The 17,115-nt window shown below is 43.5% G+C and overlaps 1 protein-coding gene across 1 annotated transcript in view; it reads right to left on the minus strand.

Moving 5' to 3' along the window:
* LOC143955217 (uncharacterized) overlaps positions 1 to 17,115 on the minus strand; it is a 127,403-nt gene that overhangs the window by 106,859 nt on the left and 3,429 nt on the right. Inside the window, 8 exon segments of the mRNA XM_077465301.1 lie at positions 5,252 to 5,375; positions 5,462 to 5,650; positions 12,445 to 13,058; positions 14,843 to 14,984; positions 15,102 to 15,199; positions 15,316 to 15,439; positions 15,526 to 15,696; positions 15,824 to 15,936. Coding sequence (XP_077321427.1) covers positions 5,252 to 5,375; positions 5,462 to 5,650; positions 12,445 to 13,058; positions 14,843 to 14,984; positions 15,102 to 15,199; positions 15,316 to 15,439; positions 15,526 to 15,696; positions 15,824 to 15,928 — 1,567 coding nt within the window. The 5' untranslated portion in view covers positions 15,929 to 15,936.

The following is a 17,115-nucleotide window of genomic DNA, read 5'->3' on the forward strand; positions in this document are numbered from 1 at the left end:
ATGGATTTTGGGGGGGCCCCACGCCAATTTTTTTTAAAATGTTCTATTGCCGGGAAATGCCGGCATTCTTTATCTTCACATTCATTTGTCAGTGGGGAAGCAGGCTGACATATGATGATTCATGGTTGTTAAGGACACGGGCGGCCGGCTTCCAGGGCCGCTGCTTAATAACCAGCTATTTTTTTATACAGAATTCAGATCGGTCAGTTGTTTTTTGGTCTGATCCTAATTGTTCTGAAAAGTTTGAATTCGTTAACATTAATAAATAAAGTGAATTTTTATGAAAACAAAAAGAATTGTTCTGAAAACGAAACAAACTAAACTATTTCCATAACGAAATTAGTAACATAACAAATCTATCCAAAACAAATGTGTCAGCTTTGCACATGTCTACTGGATGGACAGTTGTATAAATGGTTCTATATTTAGGGTGTATCTGGACTATAAACCAGAGGTTCTGGATGGACAGTTGGATAAATGGCTCTATATTTAGGACACATCTGGTATATAAACCAGAGGCTCTGGATGGACAGTTGGATAAATGGTTCTATATTTAGGATGCATCCGGTCTATAAACCAGATACTCTGGATGGACAGTTGGATAAATGGTTCTATATTTAGGATGTATCTGGTCTATAAACCAGAGGCTCTGAATGTACAGTTGGATAAATGGTTTTATATTTAGGGATGTCCTGGTCTATAAACCAGAAGCTCTGGATGGACAGTTGGATAAATGGTTATATATTTAGGACGTATCTGGTCTATAAACCAGAGGCTCTGGATGGACAGTTGTGCAAATGGTGACTTGCACATGTGTTATGTTGGTGGCAGGAGGTTAAGCATAGCAAACAACCGTAAGTAACTACAACTACAATGACTCTCCCCATTTACTCCTAAGCAGCTTGCAGCTTGAAACCCAAAGCTACAAAACTCTCAATAAACAAAATCTTAATGATGGCAGTTCATATATGAGCACTGATCACAAATGGTGCCTGTAGCTCAATTTCTGATGCACCAAAAGCTACATGAACTACCTTCGATGCAGAATTGGGTGTTTTTTTTGGCCAAATGGACTTCAATGGAAACAACTGCTTTTGATTAGTCAAAACAAAAATGTCCGAAGCTTGAATACACATGTAAATGTATGAGATAGATTTGGTTCTAATACACTCATTTACGCATGCAAAAACATAAAATACATTCAAATAAAAAAAAATAAAAAAAATGAAAATCTCTCACCTCAGATATAAATCCAGCACAAAACGGATAATAGTGAAAACTTGTAATAAATCCCTCCTTCAGAAAACGTCTCCCGAATAGCCCAACACGATCACAACGCTCCAGCACAAGAGCCCAACAGGTGGACAATAAAGAAACTCAGCTTCTGTTGTTGCTAGGCAACCAATAACGGCAGGAATGGAGTTCTTCCTGTAACGCCCACAGGGCGGGGAAACCACACCCCCTCCACAAAGGTAAAGTTAATGGGCATGTGTAGAGAGGACTTGGCTGTGTCTGTTGTCGCCCAGCAATGTAGTGTTATCTGCTGTCCAGAGACACAATGGGGGGAATTAACAAAGAGAAATACATTGGTTTTGTGGTGTAAATATTGGCGTATTTTCCGTGCGCCCAATTATAAAAGAAGTTCTGTGTTGTGCTACGCCAGCTGAGCCAAATCACATTAGAAGCGCTTTGTCAAAAATTCTACAAATGTCCGATTGTGTGCACCAAAATATTGGAGCCCTTGAGCCAATGTTCCAATTTAAGAAAATAATTAAAATATTAAGCGCTACCAGAGCAATGGAAATAGTAGTGAACAGAAGCATGCTGATCACCCTCAAATCTGGTGCACCATTACCATGGGACAAATTCATGAATTGGCGGGCATTACTTTTATTGATGAATTATTAAGTAACTCCAGTTACATCGGTCCACCTTGAAGTATAAGTGTACATACGCCATACCTGAGGGACCGCAGTGGAAGCCAAGAATCACTATAGTAGTCACCGCTACTTCAGTGATCGTCGGCATCTTCCAGGTCCTGGTTGTCCTCCTACATAGTAACCACAGGGGGTCACTTTCACATGGGTCCCATTGGACGAGGTGGAGATTGTGACATCACCACCCCAGCCTTTCCACCTCATCCCACTAGAGTATGTCTCGTATTCATTAACATTCACTTGCCTACTGGGCACATTCACCACCTTGCTGCCCAGGTTCGATTTACGGCTTTCAGCGCTGTCGGAGTTTGAATGACAAATGTGCGGTCATGCAACACTGTATCCAGATCAAATTTCTATCTTTTTTTTTTTTTTAGACAGATAGGGCTTTCTTTTGGTGTGTATTTAATCACCGCTGCGTTTTTAATTTTTTGCTAAACAAACAAACAAAAAAAACTTTTACTTAATTTCTGTTTTAAATGTTGGAAATAAGTAGTTTTTCTTCTTCACTGATGTACGCTGATGAGGCTGCACTGATGGGCACTAATGAGGCTGCGCTGATGGACACTTATGAGAAGGTACTGATGAGGCTCCACTGATAAGGTGGCACTGATGGGCACTGATATGCTGCACTGATGGACACTGATGAGAAGGTACTGATGAGGCTGCATTGATAAGGTGGCAGTGATGGACACTGATATGCTTCACTGATGGACACTGATAAGGCGGCACTGATGGACACTGATATGCTGCACTGATAGACACTGATGGGACTGCATTGATAATCAGGGCACTCTTGGGCTGTCACAGGCTAGCTGGTTATTTGCTTTCCTTTCCTCACACACTGACAGCACTGAGGGAAAGAAAATGGCAATAACCAGCATTTGTTGACATGTGATCAGTTGTGATTGGATACAGCTGATCACATGGTAAAGGACAGCTGTGATGGGCTCTTCACCTCGATCTCTGATCGGCTGTGTCCAAAGGACGCAGCAATTACAGACCGTGTCCAGTGCACCCCAGGGGCATGCGGGGGGGGGGGGGGGGGGGTCGGTTTTCTGGTAGGATGTCAATAGATGCCCTCCCAGAACTGGACAACCATACTGTAGCTGTCTTTTGGCACGGTCAGCAAGTGATTAAGAAAGGCGTTCTCTGATTGGCGGCACAGACCTTTGTGGTCACTATACAGCAGTGTTTCTCAAATCCAGTCCTCAGGCCCCCCCAACAGGTCATGTTTTCAGGATTTCCCTCAGATGAAACGGCTGTGGTAATTGCTAAGGCAGTGAAACTGATCAAATCACCTGTGAAAAATAATGGAAAACCTGAAAACATGACCTGTTGGGGGGGCCTGAGGACTGGATTTGAGAAACACTGCTATACAGGAAGGCAGCCACTTGGCACAAAACCCAGAAAACCTCATCAATCACTGTAAAAACAGCTACTAACAACGTTCTTCCATAGGCTTCCACAGAGGTCCCAGAGGTATTAACTAGATGACTGGGTCAGAGCAACTCCATACCTGCAGCTCTTGTGGGATGTTCCCAGTCTGCAGTGGTCAGGACTGACCAAGAGTGGTCCAATGAAAGGAAACCCGTGGCAGGGTCATGGGCGGCCAAGGCTCACTGATGCATGTGGGGAGCGAATGGCTAGCCTGTGTAGTCTGATAGAAAAAAAAAAAAAAGAAGGAGGGCGCACCAACCTAGTGCATTACCAATAGTAAAGCCTTATTCAATTATAAAACAGAAAAGTGTATACTCACAAATAAGTATTGATAGAAGGCATAATCAATAAAGCAAAATCCACTATTCTGAACATTGACAAGCCAGGATCTGACGTTGAGTGGATCAAACGATACCTCAAGATGACTGATGCGTTTCAGGGGAGAACCCCTTTCTTCAGAGTCATTTAGGCACAATGGCCATGGACACAACCCGCTCTACTCTATGGGCCCTCTGATCTGCCCAGACAGAAGGGGATCCGTCAACTGGGATGTCACGGGAAGTGACGTAACGCGTAGGATATGGAGACCGGAAGTGACGCCTACACCCGAGCGCTTCGCTTATAGTTTGCTGTATTGTCTGACTCACCACTGCTGCTTGTGAGTAGTTTTAATTGGTAAATAAATCCGTTATTTTAAAACTTACTACACTATGGTCGCCTTCATATTTATCTCTTGAGCAACATTCGAATCCACCTACGGATGGATGGTGATGACAGTATGGTTATTTGAAGTCCCCCTCCTGATTCCCTGTGTATCTCTGAAAAAGCTACATATACGCTGTATACCTTACAGCGGTGAGGTAATTACCTGGTGTGCTTAGCAAACACGTGGAATCACTGAAGTGGAGAAAGAGTTTTTTTTCACCTTGCAAGCACCAAGTCACTTTATTATTGCATTTGATATTTTCACAGGAATTTTCACTCAGTTGGACTATTGTGTGTTTTATTTGGTTCTGTTTTTTTTGGGTTTTGTTCATCATATGCACTTAGCACTTTAATGTGTTTAATCACTCTTTATATTTTATCACGCATGACACTTTGTTGTTCATGGTTTAATTGTTTTATGCATATATACATTGGATTCATGTGATTTTTAGATATATACACTTTGAGCACTTTAGTTGGGGGTAGCCCTCTGGACCACGTCACGCTTAATATGTGCTGTTTGGACACTTCACTAATATGTTGATATGTATTTGACTTGGCTTGCAGATATACATATATGAACATTTTACTTTTCTGGGATAGTCCCGAGTGTATCTGATTAGATCACGTGTCATAAGGTCACATACATTAAATCTATGGGATAAGGGTTTTTTACTTTCTTATCATTTTATTTCACCTTGGGAGCGCAGCACTATTTTATTTTTTACCTATTTAATTCACATGAGAGTGTGTCTCATGAAAGTGCTTGCAGCGTCCAGTTAATTAGACAAACCACCACTTTGTATTCTATATACAGCGCAGGAGCCTTAATAAAATCTTACTTGAAAATGGGAATACTTTCTGCATTCGAAGATAATCTAGGTGGAGCCTCCGTACTGCTCTCTCCTTTACAATAAAGTCTCCTCTTACCCGGTGATGTGAGGAGAAGGGATACTGATTCACATATTACACAAAGACTTTGCTAGTTATTAAGAAACGCCCTTGTGAGTATAGTAGAATACTAGAGTAATATGTATTTTACTAGAAAGTGTAGAGTATGTAGAGTTTCCACTACATTTACGTTTCTACTACATCTACTACTCTCTACATCACTTTTCTTCATAGACCTTCTGTGTTGCTTTCTCCTTTCCAATAAGATCTCTTCTTACCCGGTGATGTGAGGGGCGGCTGATTCTCCATCATGACGTCCTTGTAGAGATCCTTGTGTCCTTCTAAATACTCCCACTCCTCCATGGAGAAATAGACAGTGACATCCTGACACCTTATAGGAACCTGACACACACAATGATACAGTCACCATCCAGACACATCCCTTGTCTGTTACTGGATAATGTCCCAGAATTCCCAGCACCACCCACCTCTCCTGTCAGCAGATCAATCATCTTCTTGGTGACTTCTAGAATCTTCTTGTTGTCACATACAGGAGTCAGGGAGACAGATGACGTGACAGTGATGTGTCTCAGGATTTTTCTCCATCCCTCTGACACAAAGCGATGTCTACTGGAGATCACATACTCACCAGATGTTTTCTTCACTACTGTGTAACCCTATTGGGGGACATCATGAGAAATGTGAGTAATTACTAAATTCATTCATTGACATTCCCAGAATCTCCCCATATCAGGTGGCGTCAAGTTTATTGAAGTAGCCGGAGTCCAAGACATAGATCTCCAATGGTTCGCGTCCTTCCTAGGAAATTGGTCACAGACAGTGAAACTAGGAAAATTCCTCTCCGAAACTCGGGCAGTCACCTGCGGAGTCCCTCAAGGCTCTCCTTTATCACCCGTTCTCTTCAACATTTACATTCCCCCACTCCTTCAAATCATCAGATGCTCAGATCTCTGCTTCCACTCTTACGCTGACGACACGCAACTTTATTTCCGGATCAATGGAAAAAAAGATCACCAACAACAACTTGAAAACTGCCTCAAATCCATAGAGGACTGGATGACCACCAACTCCCTCCAACTGAACGAATCAAAGACAAAGCTTCTTCTTATCTTACACCCAAATCATAAGCCCGCAACCAAAACCTCCTGGTCTCCACCAACCGTCTTTGGGCAGACTATCTCCCCAAAGACCAAAGCGAAGAGTCTCGGGGTTATTTTAGACGCACAAATGTCAATGGATGCGCAAAGAGGATCTGTAGTCAGTGGATCTCACCATCTGCTACGCATGCTTCGCAGACTCATCCCTTTTATCCCAAAGAATGACAAAGCAGTGGTAGTTGGAACAATCATTAATTCACGACTGGACTACGCAAATTCGCTTTACATAGGATTACCACAATATCAACTTGCGCGATTACAACTGATCCAAAACACGGCGGCAAGGCTGATAACAGGAAAACAACCCTGGGAATCCATCTCTCCTTCGCTGAGGAGCTTACATTGGCTAACTGTAAAAAATCGGATCACGTTCAAGACCCTTTGCCTCACCCACAAATGCGTGCATAGAGAAGCTCCGCAATACCTAATGGAGAAAATAAATCATTACACACCAAACCTTCAGTCTTCGATCAGCCAACAAAAACCTCCTCCTCGTGCCCAAAGCCCGGTATAAATCCAAGGGGGATCGGAGTTTCGCTATCCAAGGGCCTCGGCTATGGAATGCTCTACCAATCAACATCCGCCTGGAAGAAAATCACCTGGCTTTTAGGAAAAAACTCAAGACCTTCCTCTTTTAGCAGATGATCAAAGCTCGCCACAGCGCCTAGAGGCGATTCAGTTCGCATTGTACGCTATACAAGTATTTCATTCATTCATTCATTGAATACATTCAGCACTCTTTTAAAAGTAAGATGATTTTTCCAGTCAGATCTGTATTTTGTTAATAGAGATAAGAGTTTTGTCATGTAACCTCCCTGAATCCTCCTCACCTCTCCGATCAGGTTTGTGTTTTATTAATAGAGATAAGAGTGATGTCATGTGACCTCCCAGAATCCTCCTCACCTTTCCAGTTAGCAGGTAGATGATCTCCAAGGTGAGATCTAATATCCTCTCAGTCATGTGACTGGTCTTTATGGGTTGTCATCACTGATGTGGTCATGTGATCTATACAGGACTCTCCTCTCTGTAGACAGATAATAAATTGAGAATTATCTGGACTGTACTGGGTCCTCCCATAGTCCATACCGCTTGTTACACCAAACTGAAGGTCTTATTTATTAATGTAACTGAAGGACAAATAGAGACTCTATTTAAAGATGAATTCCAGGTATAGATATTCTATACATAGTTATCTTGGTCCAGCGTGGCAATGCCCCTGGAAACTGGGATTCACCAAACTAGACACCGCTACTTGTGATGTCCTCTAGTGATGGGCCAATGGTTCCGTCCAAATTTTGGCTGTTTGGGAGTTCTTCATATGGGGATAGCAGTGACATATTTTGTAAATGATGTCACCGATATCCACGCCCTTCCTTTATATAGCTCTGGGAGCTCTTGTTTGCTAGTGTCGCCATCTGGATTGCTCGTGTGCACCCGGTTGTCATCTTTTTTTTATCGCCAGTCAATGGGAAGTGGGAATCCGGATTGATGATGTATTTACCATGAGGGACAAATGTTTGAGTGTCTATTTCAAGGTTACAACTTTCTTTTTTCTGTGAATGAGTAGGCTTACTAGGGTACCCCATACTCATCCATGTAAGGGTGCTCGCTGTCGGAAGGCTCCCTATTATTAAAGGGGACTTCCAGGTTGCTTTAAGCCACGCACCTGCAGACTGTCAGGGCTGGGCTCAGCCATTCCTTCCCTGAGCTGGCCTCTCAGCTAGTTGGTAGCTCCTATCTCTCCACAGTGATTTACCTGTTGATGATATCCTGCTCGTCAGTCCTGCCTACTTAAGCCGTCCAGCCCAGATGATCTCTGCCTTCGCCTTGGTCAACATCACAGAGACTATCTCCTGTGTTCCTGTTAAATACTTGCTTGGCTGACATTCCTTCTGGCTCCAGATCCTGCTTCCTGTTCCACTATGCTGAGCTCTGGCTTCCGGACTTTCTGGCTTGTCTGACTATACATCCCGGTTACCGAACTGTGGCTATGTTTTGACTACATTTGTTTTATTTAATTTTATTATGAAACAAGTGTGATTTAACTGTACATCTGTCTTGGTCTCATTCATGGTTTCTGACAGTAGGCGAAGGCCATGAATTCAGAAGATGCAGTCAATCCAATTGTTGGTAATATTTTTTCCAGATTGGATGAGCAGGTTAAATGCATGGATCAGTTTGCCACGATGTTACAAACGCTCCCGAGTTGCACGGACAGAAGTAAAGTAGGTTTTGTGATATATTTGCTTTCTGAGACTTGGCCTGTGCAAACCGTCTATTGGAGATGCAAAATTCTGTTGTCTTGAGTTACCCTGAATTTGTGGCATCTTTTAAAAGGGTATTTGACGTTCTTGCACGCTCCTCTTCTGCTGCCAAGTGCCTCATGTCCATCAAACAGAGTACGAGTTTGCCAATTACGCCATTGAATTTCGTACTCTGGCAACCGGGTGCACACGACCAATCCAGATGGCGACACTAGCAAACGAGAGCTCCTGGAAACAATTGGATAAATGGTTTATAGACCGCATACATGCCAGAGGCTCTGGATGGACAGTTGGATAAATTGTTCTATATTTAGGATGTGTCTGGTCTCTTCCTTCAGTGAGCACTGGAGGGGCAGAGCAGACAACCGGTCTTTCTGTTTAGAGCTGAGGGGGAGAACTGAGTGATCAGTGGTGTTTGATCGCTCAGTTCTCAGTGCTGAGCTGGCTGGGACAGATGCAGAATCGGATAGATGTTGCATCTACACATTTTTTTCTTGGTGAATCCCATATTTCTCTTTTAAGTTCTGAATGTTCAGACTTGTTTTTTCCAGCACATTCCACTGATTTTCGATTGGATTGAAATCTGGAGAATCTTGAACACGTTGGCATGTTCCTCAAACCATTCTTGAACCATTTTTGCAGTGTAGCGGACACATTATCCTGTCAATATAGGTCACTGCCATTAGGGAATTCCATAAAGAAAAGGCCTGGAGCAAAAGGGAACCTGGGTGCATTGCCCACATGACTGGGGGGGAAGCTGTAGAGGTTGCACATGTTCATTTTTGTAAATAGAAAATGAACAGGTCAAGGGATGGGGGTTGATTGGTCACTGGGTATGATAGTAGGTGGGGCCTGGATCTTGTTATCCCCTGGGGTTAGTTCAGTCAGTGGGCAGCAAGAGAAGAGGCAACTCATAGTTTTTGGATTTCTTTTTGGCGCTCCTCATGGAAAACCTAGAGAGGCTCCTTGGGCAGCTGCGCTCAGCTGCTGAGGCAAACTGTCCGCAGTGGCTGAATGGTCAGCTGGCTGTTTTGCTGCAGGGCTCGGGGCAGGAACCTGCTTATCCTTCCCCTGCTACACCACGCGCGAGTAGGTCATGGACTCCTGTGTGCTTCAGCCCCGATCTGACCCCCAGGGTGAGCTGCCACATGGGGAGCCCGATATCGGACCCTCCAGCCGCCAGGGCGAAGCATCCTACACCTGCTTCCGCTGCAGGGGCTTTGAGGAATCCCCAGCACAGGCGTCCCCCTGCAGGCCTCCTTCACCGATGGTTCAGGAATCGGCGGCGCACTGTGCGGGGCCTTCCCCGGCGCATGGTGGGGACGAACCGTGGGAACTGGAGTGGGACCCTCCCCCAGGACGGCCATCGCGGGAGGAAGCAGAGGTACACTGGGAGACGACAGCGGTCCAGGAGCGGCGTCTGCAGGCCGGCAGAGGGCTCAGCGTGGGAGACTTGCTGGGGTGAGCCGCGTGGACCACCGGGCACCGGCTGATGAAGTCGCTCGCGGGCGCCTGGTCCCTTCTACCTTAGAAGAGTCCCCTGGCGGGCAGGGAGGACCAAGGATCTGTGGGTGAGCTGTCGCGCACGGATTCAGAGGGGCCTGGTGCAGCGTCGGTCCGGTCGGGACCTCTTCAGGGATCCAGGGCAGCGGTTGGTCGGTCGGTTTCCCCTGGGCAGCCTCGTAAATCGCTATCTGTTCCTTTGCCTGTGGTGTCTGTGTCTCCCCCCCCCCCCCCCTCGGTCGTCACTTCCCCTGGGTTGGGGGGTGGGCCAGTCCCCGCGCCTGTCATGTCAGCCTGGGGATGGGTTGGGGGGCACTGGTTAGCGGAATGGCCCCTCTGGGAGCAGAGGATGGTGTGGGTGTCCTGGGTGCGTCGGGCTCGGGCGATGCGCTGCTGCAACACTTATTGGTGGCTCTAATGTCAGGCTGTACGGATTATGGGAGCAGAGGTCCTGTGGCGGGATCCCTGGCGGGGGAGGGAACGGGCGAACACTCTGCGAGTCCCAGCCCCTGGTCCCGCCCATAGTGCCGCCGGCTCCGCAGCAGTCTGCCAAGGCACTTAGTTTGGCTACGGTGCTACTAGGGGTTCCATCTAAAACTTATACAATTTAAAATGCAAAGTGCAAATTATGAACTTGATTCTTTTATGTGTCCCGTTTTGGCTAATGCCGCGTACACATAATTGGAATTTTGGTCGGAAAAAACTATGATGGTTTTCCCGATGGAATTCCGTCGGGATTTCGCTCAAGCTGTCTTGCATACACACGATTACACCAAATTCCGACCGTCAAGAACGCGGTGACATACAACACATACGACGGGACTAGAAAAAGGAAGTTCACTACCCAGTAGCCAATAGCTTCCATCTTGTAGTTGAATCTCAGCATGCGCGAGTTTTTGCGTGTCGGAATTGCATACACACGATCAGAATTTCCAATAGAACGTTTTTCCGTCGGGAAAATTGAGAACATGCTCTCAAATTTTTGCTGGTGGGAATTGGGCCAGCTAAATTCCGCTTGGAGCATACACACGGTCGCATTTTCCGATGAAAAGCTCTCATCGGTCTTTTGCGGGCCGGAATTCCGATCGTGTGTACGTGGCATAACACTGAAAATAGGATATCGGTACAACGCATTCCAAAGTTATTTACAAATGAAATAAAAGCTTTTTTTTCCCCCAACTTAAAAATGTTAATAAAAAAACTAATGAATAAAATGGATAAAAATAAAAAAATTTAAAAATAAAAATAAAAAGTCAAGAAAAATAGAAATAGAAATAAACAAAAAATATATATAGAAATAGAAATAAAAAAAGATAACAGCAAGAAAATAATAGTTAAGGTGAAGAAGGAGTTAATTAAGGGAGAACGAATGGATAAAACTGGAGCAGAGGTTAAATTTAAAAATATATTTCTTAAAAAAAACTGACATCATATGAAGATGGGATCTCTGCAGAAGAATAAAACAGTGGATATAAAAGTAAAAAAATGCTACTTTTTTATCCCTCTATCTGGCATCTGAACAATTTTTATAAACACTGCGTGAGACAGCTATTACAGCTGTTCTATTTGCACAGCAACTCCCGGCTGTCATCTTGACGGGTGGGAATTTCTGATGAAAAAAAAGGAGAAGAGCGCCAGAGGCACGCCCAACTGGTTTATTAACATAGAACTCTTTAGTATATTAGTAAGTCTAGGTTTCTCTGTCCAGATGATGTAGGAAAACATCTGACAGACTGTAGAGGCAGACACATTTTGAAATTTGTTATGTTTCTTTAACTGACATCATACGAAGATATCTGACAGACTGTAGCAGGCAGAGGCAGACAAATTTTCTTTTAACTGGTTTCTTTATCTGACATCAAATGAAGATAGAATCTCTGCAGAGAAATGAAACAGAGTGGATACAAAAGTAAAAAAATGCTACTTTTAATCCTCTTATCTGGCATATGAACAATGTATATAAACACTGTGTGAGACAGTTCGGCTATTACAGATGTTCTATTTGCACAGCAACTCCCGGCTGTCATTTTGACAGGTGGGAATTGCTGACAAATAAAAGGAAGGAGAGTGGCAGGGGCACGCCCAGTGTACACAACTGGTTTATTAGCACATTAGTAAGTCTAGGTTTCTCTCTCCAGATGATGTAAGAAAACATCTGACAGACTGTAGAGGCACTCATCACTAACATTGCATCTATAACATGGAAGTGAATAATTAATATGGAAGGCAGAGTCAATGTGGCTGACAAGAAAAGCCTATCATCCCCAACAGACTTCATGGTGTGCAGGAACAGAGCCAGGAACTGTAGAAGGCAGAGATCACAACTGGAGGGTCAAAAAAAAAAAAAAAGAAGAAGCCATTGCCAATGGATGTGTGTGTAAGCAAACCAGGCACCCACCATAACTGAAATATCACTTGTGCAGAGACGTACCCCCTTAAAAATGAAATTTTATTATACAGTTGTTATATGGACCGAACAAATCATCAAGTAAAAAAAAAATCACCATACAATTGTCAGCAGCATCAGCAGGAGTGTGTTTTCTGATGTCTAATTAGATGTCCTTTCTGAGTGAAAGATCTCCCACACTTTGAACATGAATACGGACGCTCGCCCCTGTGAATCCTCTGGTGTGTAATAAGGTTTCCTTTCCATGTGAAATATTTCCCGCACTCTGCACATGAGAAAGGAGTCTCGCCTGTGTGAATTTTCTGGTGATCGTTAAATACTTTTTTATCTGTAAAAGATTTCCCACACTCCGGACATACAATGGTCACCTTGGTGTGGGATCTGAGATGTAGCAGAAGTTCAGAATTCGTCTTAAAGGATTTCCCGCAACCCAAACATGACAATGAGCTCTCCCCTGTGTGAAGTCCTTCTTGCCTTTGAGAAGATTCCTTGGGGTTAGTTGGATCCGTTGGTCTATCTGCGGTGTGAACTTTCGAACGGTTATCTGAAGTAAAAGTATCTGATTTTTCAGAAGACTCCTCAGGATTAGGAGGTGGATCCTTTGAGGTCTCCAAGCCGTAAGGTCTCTGAGGAGGGTTCTTAGTAATGGTATTTAATCCTGGAGTATTTTCAGCCTTATAAACTCGAGATGAAATAGGACCTCCCTTTGATGTATTTCCTACATAGCGACCATCTGTTGGAAAGCAATTTAAAACAAATATTTAATATTTATTTTTGTATTCGTGTAACAAGTATACATATAATGCGTATAGTATCTTCTCCTCATTTATTCCAAATATTGGAGTAGTTTACCATTTTTGGTGATAACTGGAGATGCTCCTCCCATATTATGTGAGGTACCTCATATTTTGGAAACGAGATTGCATTATGAAATTATATTGAGGACTGGAGATGGACCTTTCATATGGTGTACAGTATCTCCTCCTCATTTGTTGGGAACATGACATCATAGTGAGGAATGGAGATGGACCTTTCATATGATGTACAGTATCTCCACCTCATTTGTTGGGAACATGACGTTATATTGAGGAATGGAGATGGACCTTTCATATGGTGTACAGTATCCCCTCCTCATTTGTTGGGAACATGACGTTATATTGAGGAATGGAGATGGACCTTTCATATGGTGTACAGTATCCCCTCCTCATTTGTTGGGAACATGACGTTATATTGAGGAATGGAGATGGACCTTTCATATGGTGTACAGTATCTCCTCCTCATTTGTTGGGAACATGACATTATATTGAGGAATGGAGAGGGACATTTCAAATGGTATATAGAACATGGGGTGGTGTGGCAAGTACAGCAGATACCTTTTGATCAGTCTATCACGGCCTTTCTCAACCTTTTCAACACAGAGGAGCCCTTCAAATAGTTCTCTGGTCTCGGGGGAACCCCTGCTAAAAATTAGAAATCTACAACTCATGATACATTAGTGTGATGGTCAGTGGGAAGAATTACCTCCTTACAGGTAGCTAAAAAGATCAATGGTGTTGGTGGGAACTTATCATAGAGGTAGAAATTGCCCAATGCTGAAGGAACCCCTAGCAACCTCTGGAGGAACCCTAGTTGAGAATCACTGGTCTATCACGTGGTTTTTAATACCTCTACAATATTTGTACGACATATGCAGTGGTGGAGTAGATACATTGATGACGTTCTTATGGACTGAAAATAATCTTTTCTTTATCAAAGTATGTGAAGTTTTCTATGTTGGACATAGCGCAGACTGTTGCAAATTTTATTTTGAACAGAGATGTAGAAATCATAATTTTACAATACCAATCATTTACAAACCAAAATGACTGTACATACAGTAGATCATTTGTCTATAGTTCACTTGCTGATCCTATCAGCCCAGCCCCGAAATCTGACCAAGTAATTATAATTCCTTCAGTTTACAGAAGTTGAGATGACTTTTTGATGCTGGTCCAACATTTATAACTAAGACTCACCCTGTCTAATCAAAGCATGAGCTTTGTTATCTCTATCTTCTTGATTACTACTCTCTACCCATTGACTTACCTCTACAAAGGCTACCTCCCCTTCAATCTACCAAGAATGCTTTTGCCAGGCTTATCCACCTTACCAACCACTCAGCGGCCACCACCCCTCTACCAATTTGTCCACTTGCTTCCACTTGTCCAATAAATACAATTAACATTACTAACAACATACACAGACATCCACAACTCTGTGCTCTGAGCTACATCCCCAATCTTGTCTCAAAATATAACCCATACGAGCCTCTCTCATCCCCTGGAATATCCTACCCTAATCTGTCTGTACCACCTTCTACGGGGTATCCACTATATTTTTTCTGATTGTGGCATTTTAGAAAAAATATCACATTACAGCCAATAGTTGGCGCTGATGATCATAGGAAATAATCACATTAGGCAGAATACGGAGATTATTTGCTTTGGCTATAAAACACCCTTTATTGTTATTACTTACCAGTGCCAATACCTAGAGATGATTCCTCCTGTTTAGTTTTCATAATTATCTCCCCCTCCTCCATTGACTGCTGATCTCCACTCACCAACATCTCTTCTTCTTCCTCTTTAATTTTAACTTTCACAACAATCAGGTCATTACCCTAAAACCCAAAATGATATAAATACAACATATGTTAAAATTAGTTCTACAACAGCTGGAATGTCATCTACTAGAGTTTAGAGTCACTTTGAACTTTTAGGTGCTCCATTCCACCTACCTGATCATGATGAGGGATCTCTTGATCTTCCATTGTGGAATCCTGGGAATACAGAGGACGGGGACATCTCTCTGGTGGGTTCCCATTACTGGATCCATCTGTAGGAAACACACACACTGACTGAATACATTGTTTCTATGTGTTTATCAGATGATGGGGGATCTAGGTGGACCCTCCGTACTGCTCTCTCCTTTACAATAAAGTCTCCTCTTACCCGGTGATGTGAGGGGCGGCTGATTGTCCATCATGACGTCCTTGTAGAGATCCTTGTGTTCTTCTAAATACTCCCACTCCTCCATGGAGAAATAGACAGTGACATCCTGACACCTTATAGGAACCTGACACACACAATGATACAGTCACCATCCAGACACATCCCTTGTCTGTTACTGGATAATGTCCCAGAATTCCCGGCACCGCTCACCTCTCCTGTCAGCAGCTCAGTGATCTTGTTGGTGACTTGTAGAATCTTCTTGGCACTGGTTACCTCTGTTGTCAGGCAGTGAGGTGGAGGCACTGTGATGGGCGATGTCCCCTGAGAACAGTTGCTGGGTGTTAACGCATCACCAGATATTTTATTAACTATTTTATAATCCTGTGTAAAGAGAGATGATAACACTTATTACTACAGACTTCCCAGAATCTATACCTGTCCAATCAGGGTTGTTTTCTAACTACAGCCATAAGGGTGTTGTCATGTGACCTCCCAGAATCCTCCTCACCTCTCCGGTCAGCAGGTAGATGATCTCCAGGGTGAGGTCTAATATCCTCTCAGTCATGTCATTCCAGCCCTTCTCCATCTTCATTGATGTGATCATGTGGTCCATATTCCTCTCTGTAGACGAATAATAATCTGAGAATTATCTGGACTGTGCTGGGAGCTGCACAGAGCTCCTCAATAGTTCTGACACCTCAGATTGCTCCTCATTTGATATTTATAAGAGAACTACGGCAACATTGTTGGGATACACCTAGCTGACTGACAGCTGGCTCAGCCTTCCAGCGTGCAGCTGAGTGTTGGCCTAACTCTCCATCCAGACACTCCAGTAAGTGATGGAGTAGAAGATCGAGAGCTGAATGAGCAGTAGTTATGTGACTACTTGGCTATCGGTCTTAGAGCCACGTGGGACAACTGCAGTGTTATATGGATGCTGCCACTTGAAGGGGGGTATGCAAGTTTGAACTGGTTACTTCCAAACTTATCCTTTAAGGCCACATTAATGCACATGAAAAAAATTCCTTGGCTGCCAGGCCCTGAGCTCTAATTTTAATCTCTGATGGCTTGACCATTTTCACAATTTAAAAAATTTTCATTATGTGTGTGATGTATAGGGATGAGCTTCGAGTTCGAGTCAAACTCATGTTAGACTCAAACATTGTCTGTTCGCCAAACAGTGAACAATTTGGGGTGTTCGTGGCAAATTCGAAAAGCCGCGGAACACCCTGTACAAGTCTATGGGAGAAATCTAAAGTGCTAATTTTAAAGGCTAATATGCAAGTTACTGTCCTAAAAAGTTTTTGGGGACCCGGGTCCTGCCCCAGGGGACATGGATCAATGCAAAAAAAGTTTTAAAAACGGACGTTTTTTCGGGAGCAGTGATTTTAATAATGCTTAAAGTGAAACAATAAAAGTGTAATATTCCTTTAAATTTCGTACCTGGGGGGTGTCTATAGTATGCCTGTAAAGAACTGTCCCTGCACAAAGTGTCATTTCTGCAGGAAAAAAAGTCATTTAAAATCACTCCCGGCTATAATGAATTGTTGGCTCCCGTAATACAGAGAACACTCATTGAAAGTCATTGATAAAAAAATAAAAATAAATAAAAAAGTGTGGGGTTCCCCCAAATTCAATTACCAGGCCCTTCAGGTCTGGTATGGATATTAAGGGGAACCCCGCGTCAAATTAAGAAAAAAATGACGTGGGGTTCCCCCTAAATATCCATAGCAGACCCTTTATCCGAGCATGCAACCTGGCAGGCAGCAGGAAAAGAGGGGGGGGGGGGGTGAGACAGCG

The sequence above is a fragment of the Lithobates pipiens genome, unplaced genomic scaffold, assembly GCF_037356315.1.
Source record: "Lithobates pipiens isolate NorthernLeopardFrog02 unplaced genomic scaffold, aLitPip1_a1.2 Scaffold_35, whole genome shotgun sequence".
NCBI lineage: Eukaryota > Metazoa > Chordata > Amphibia > Anura > Ranidae > Lithobates > Lithobates pipiens.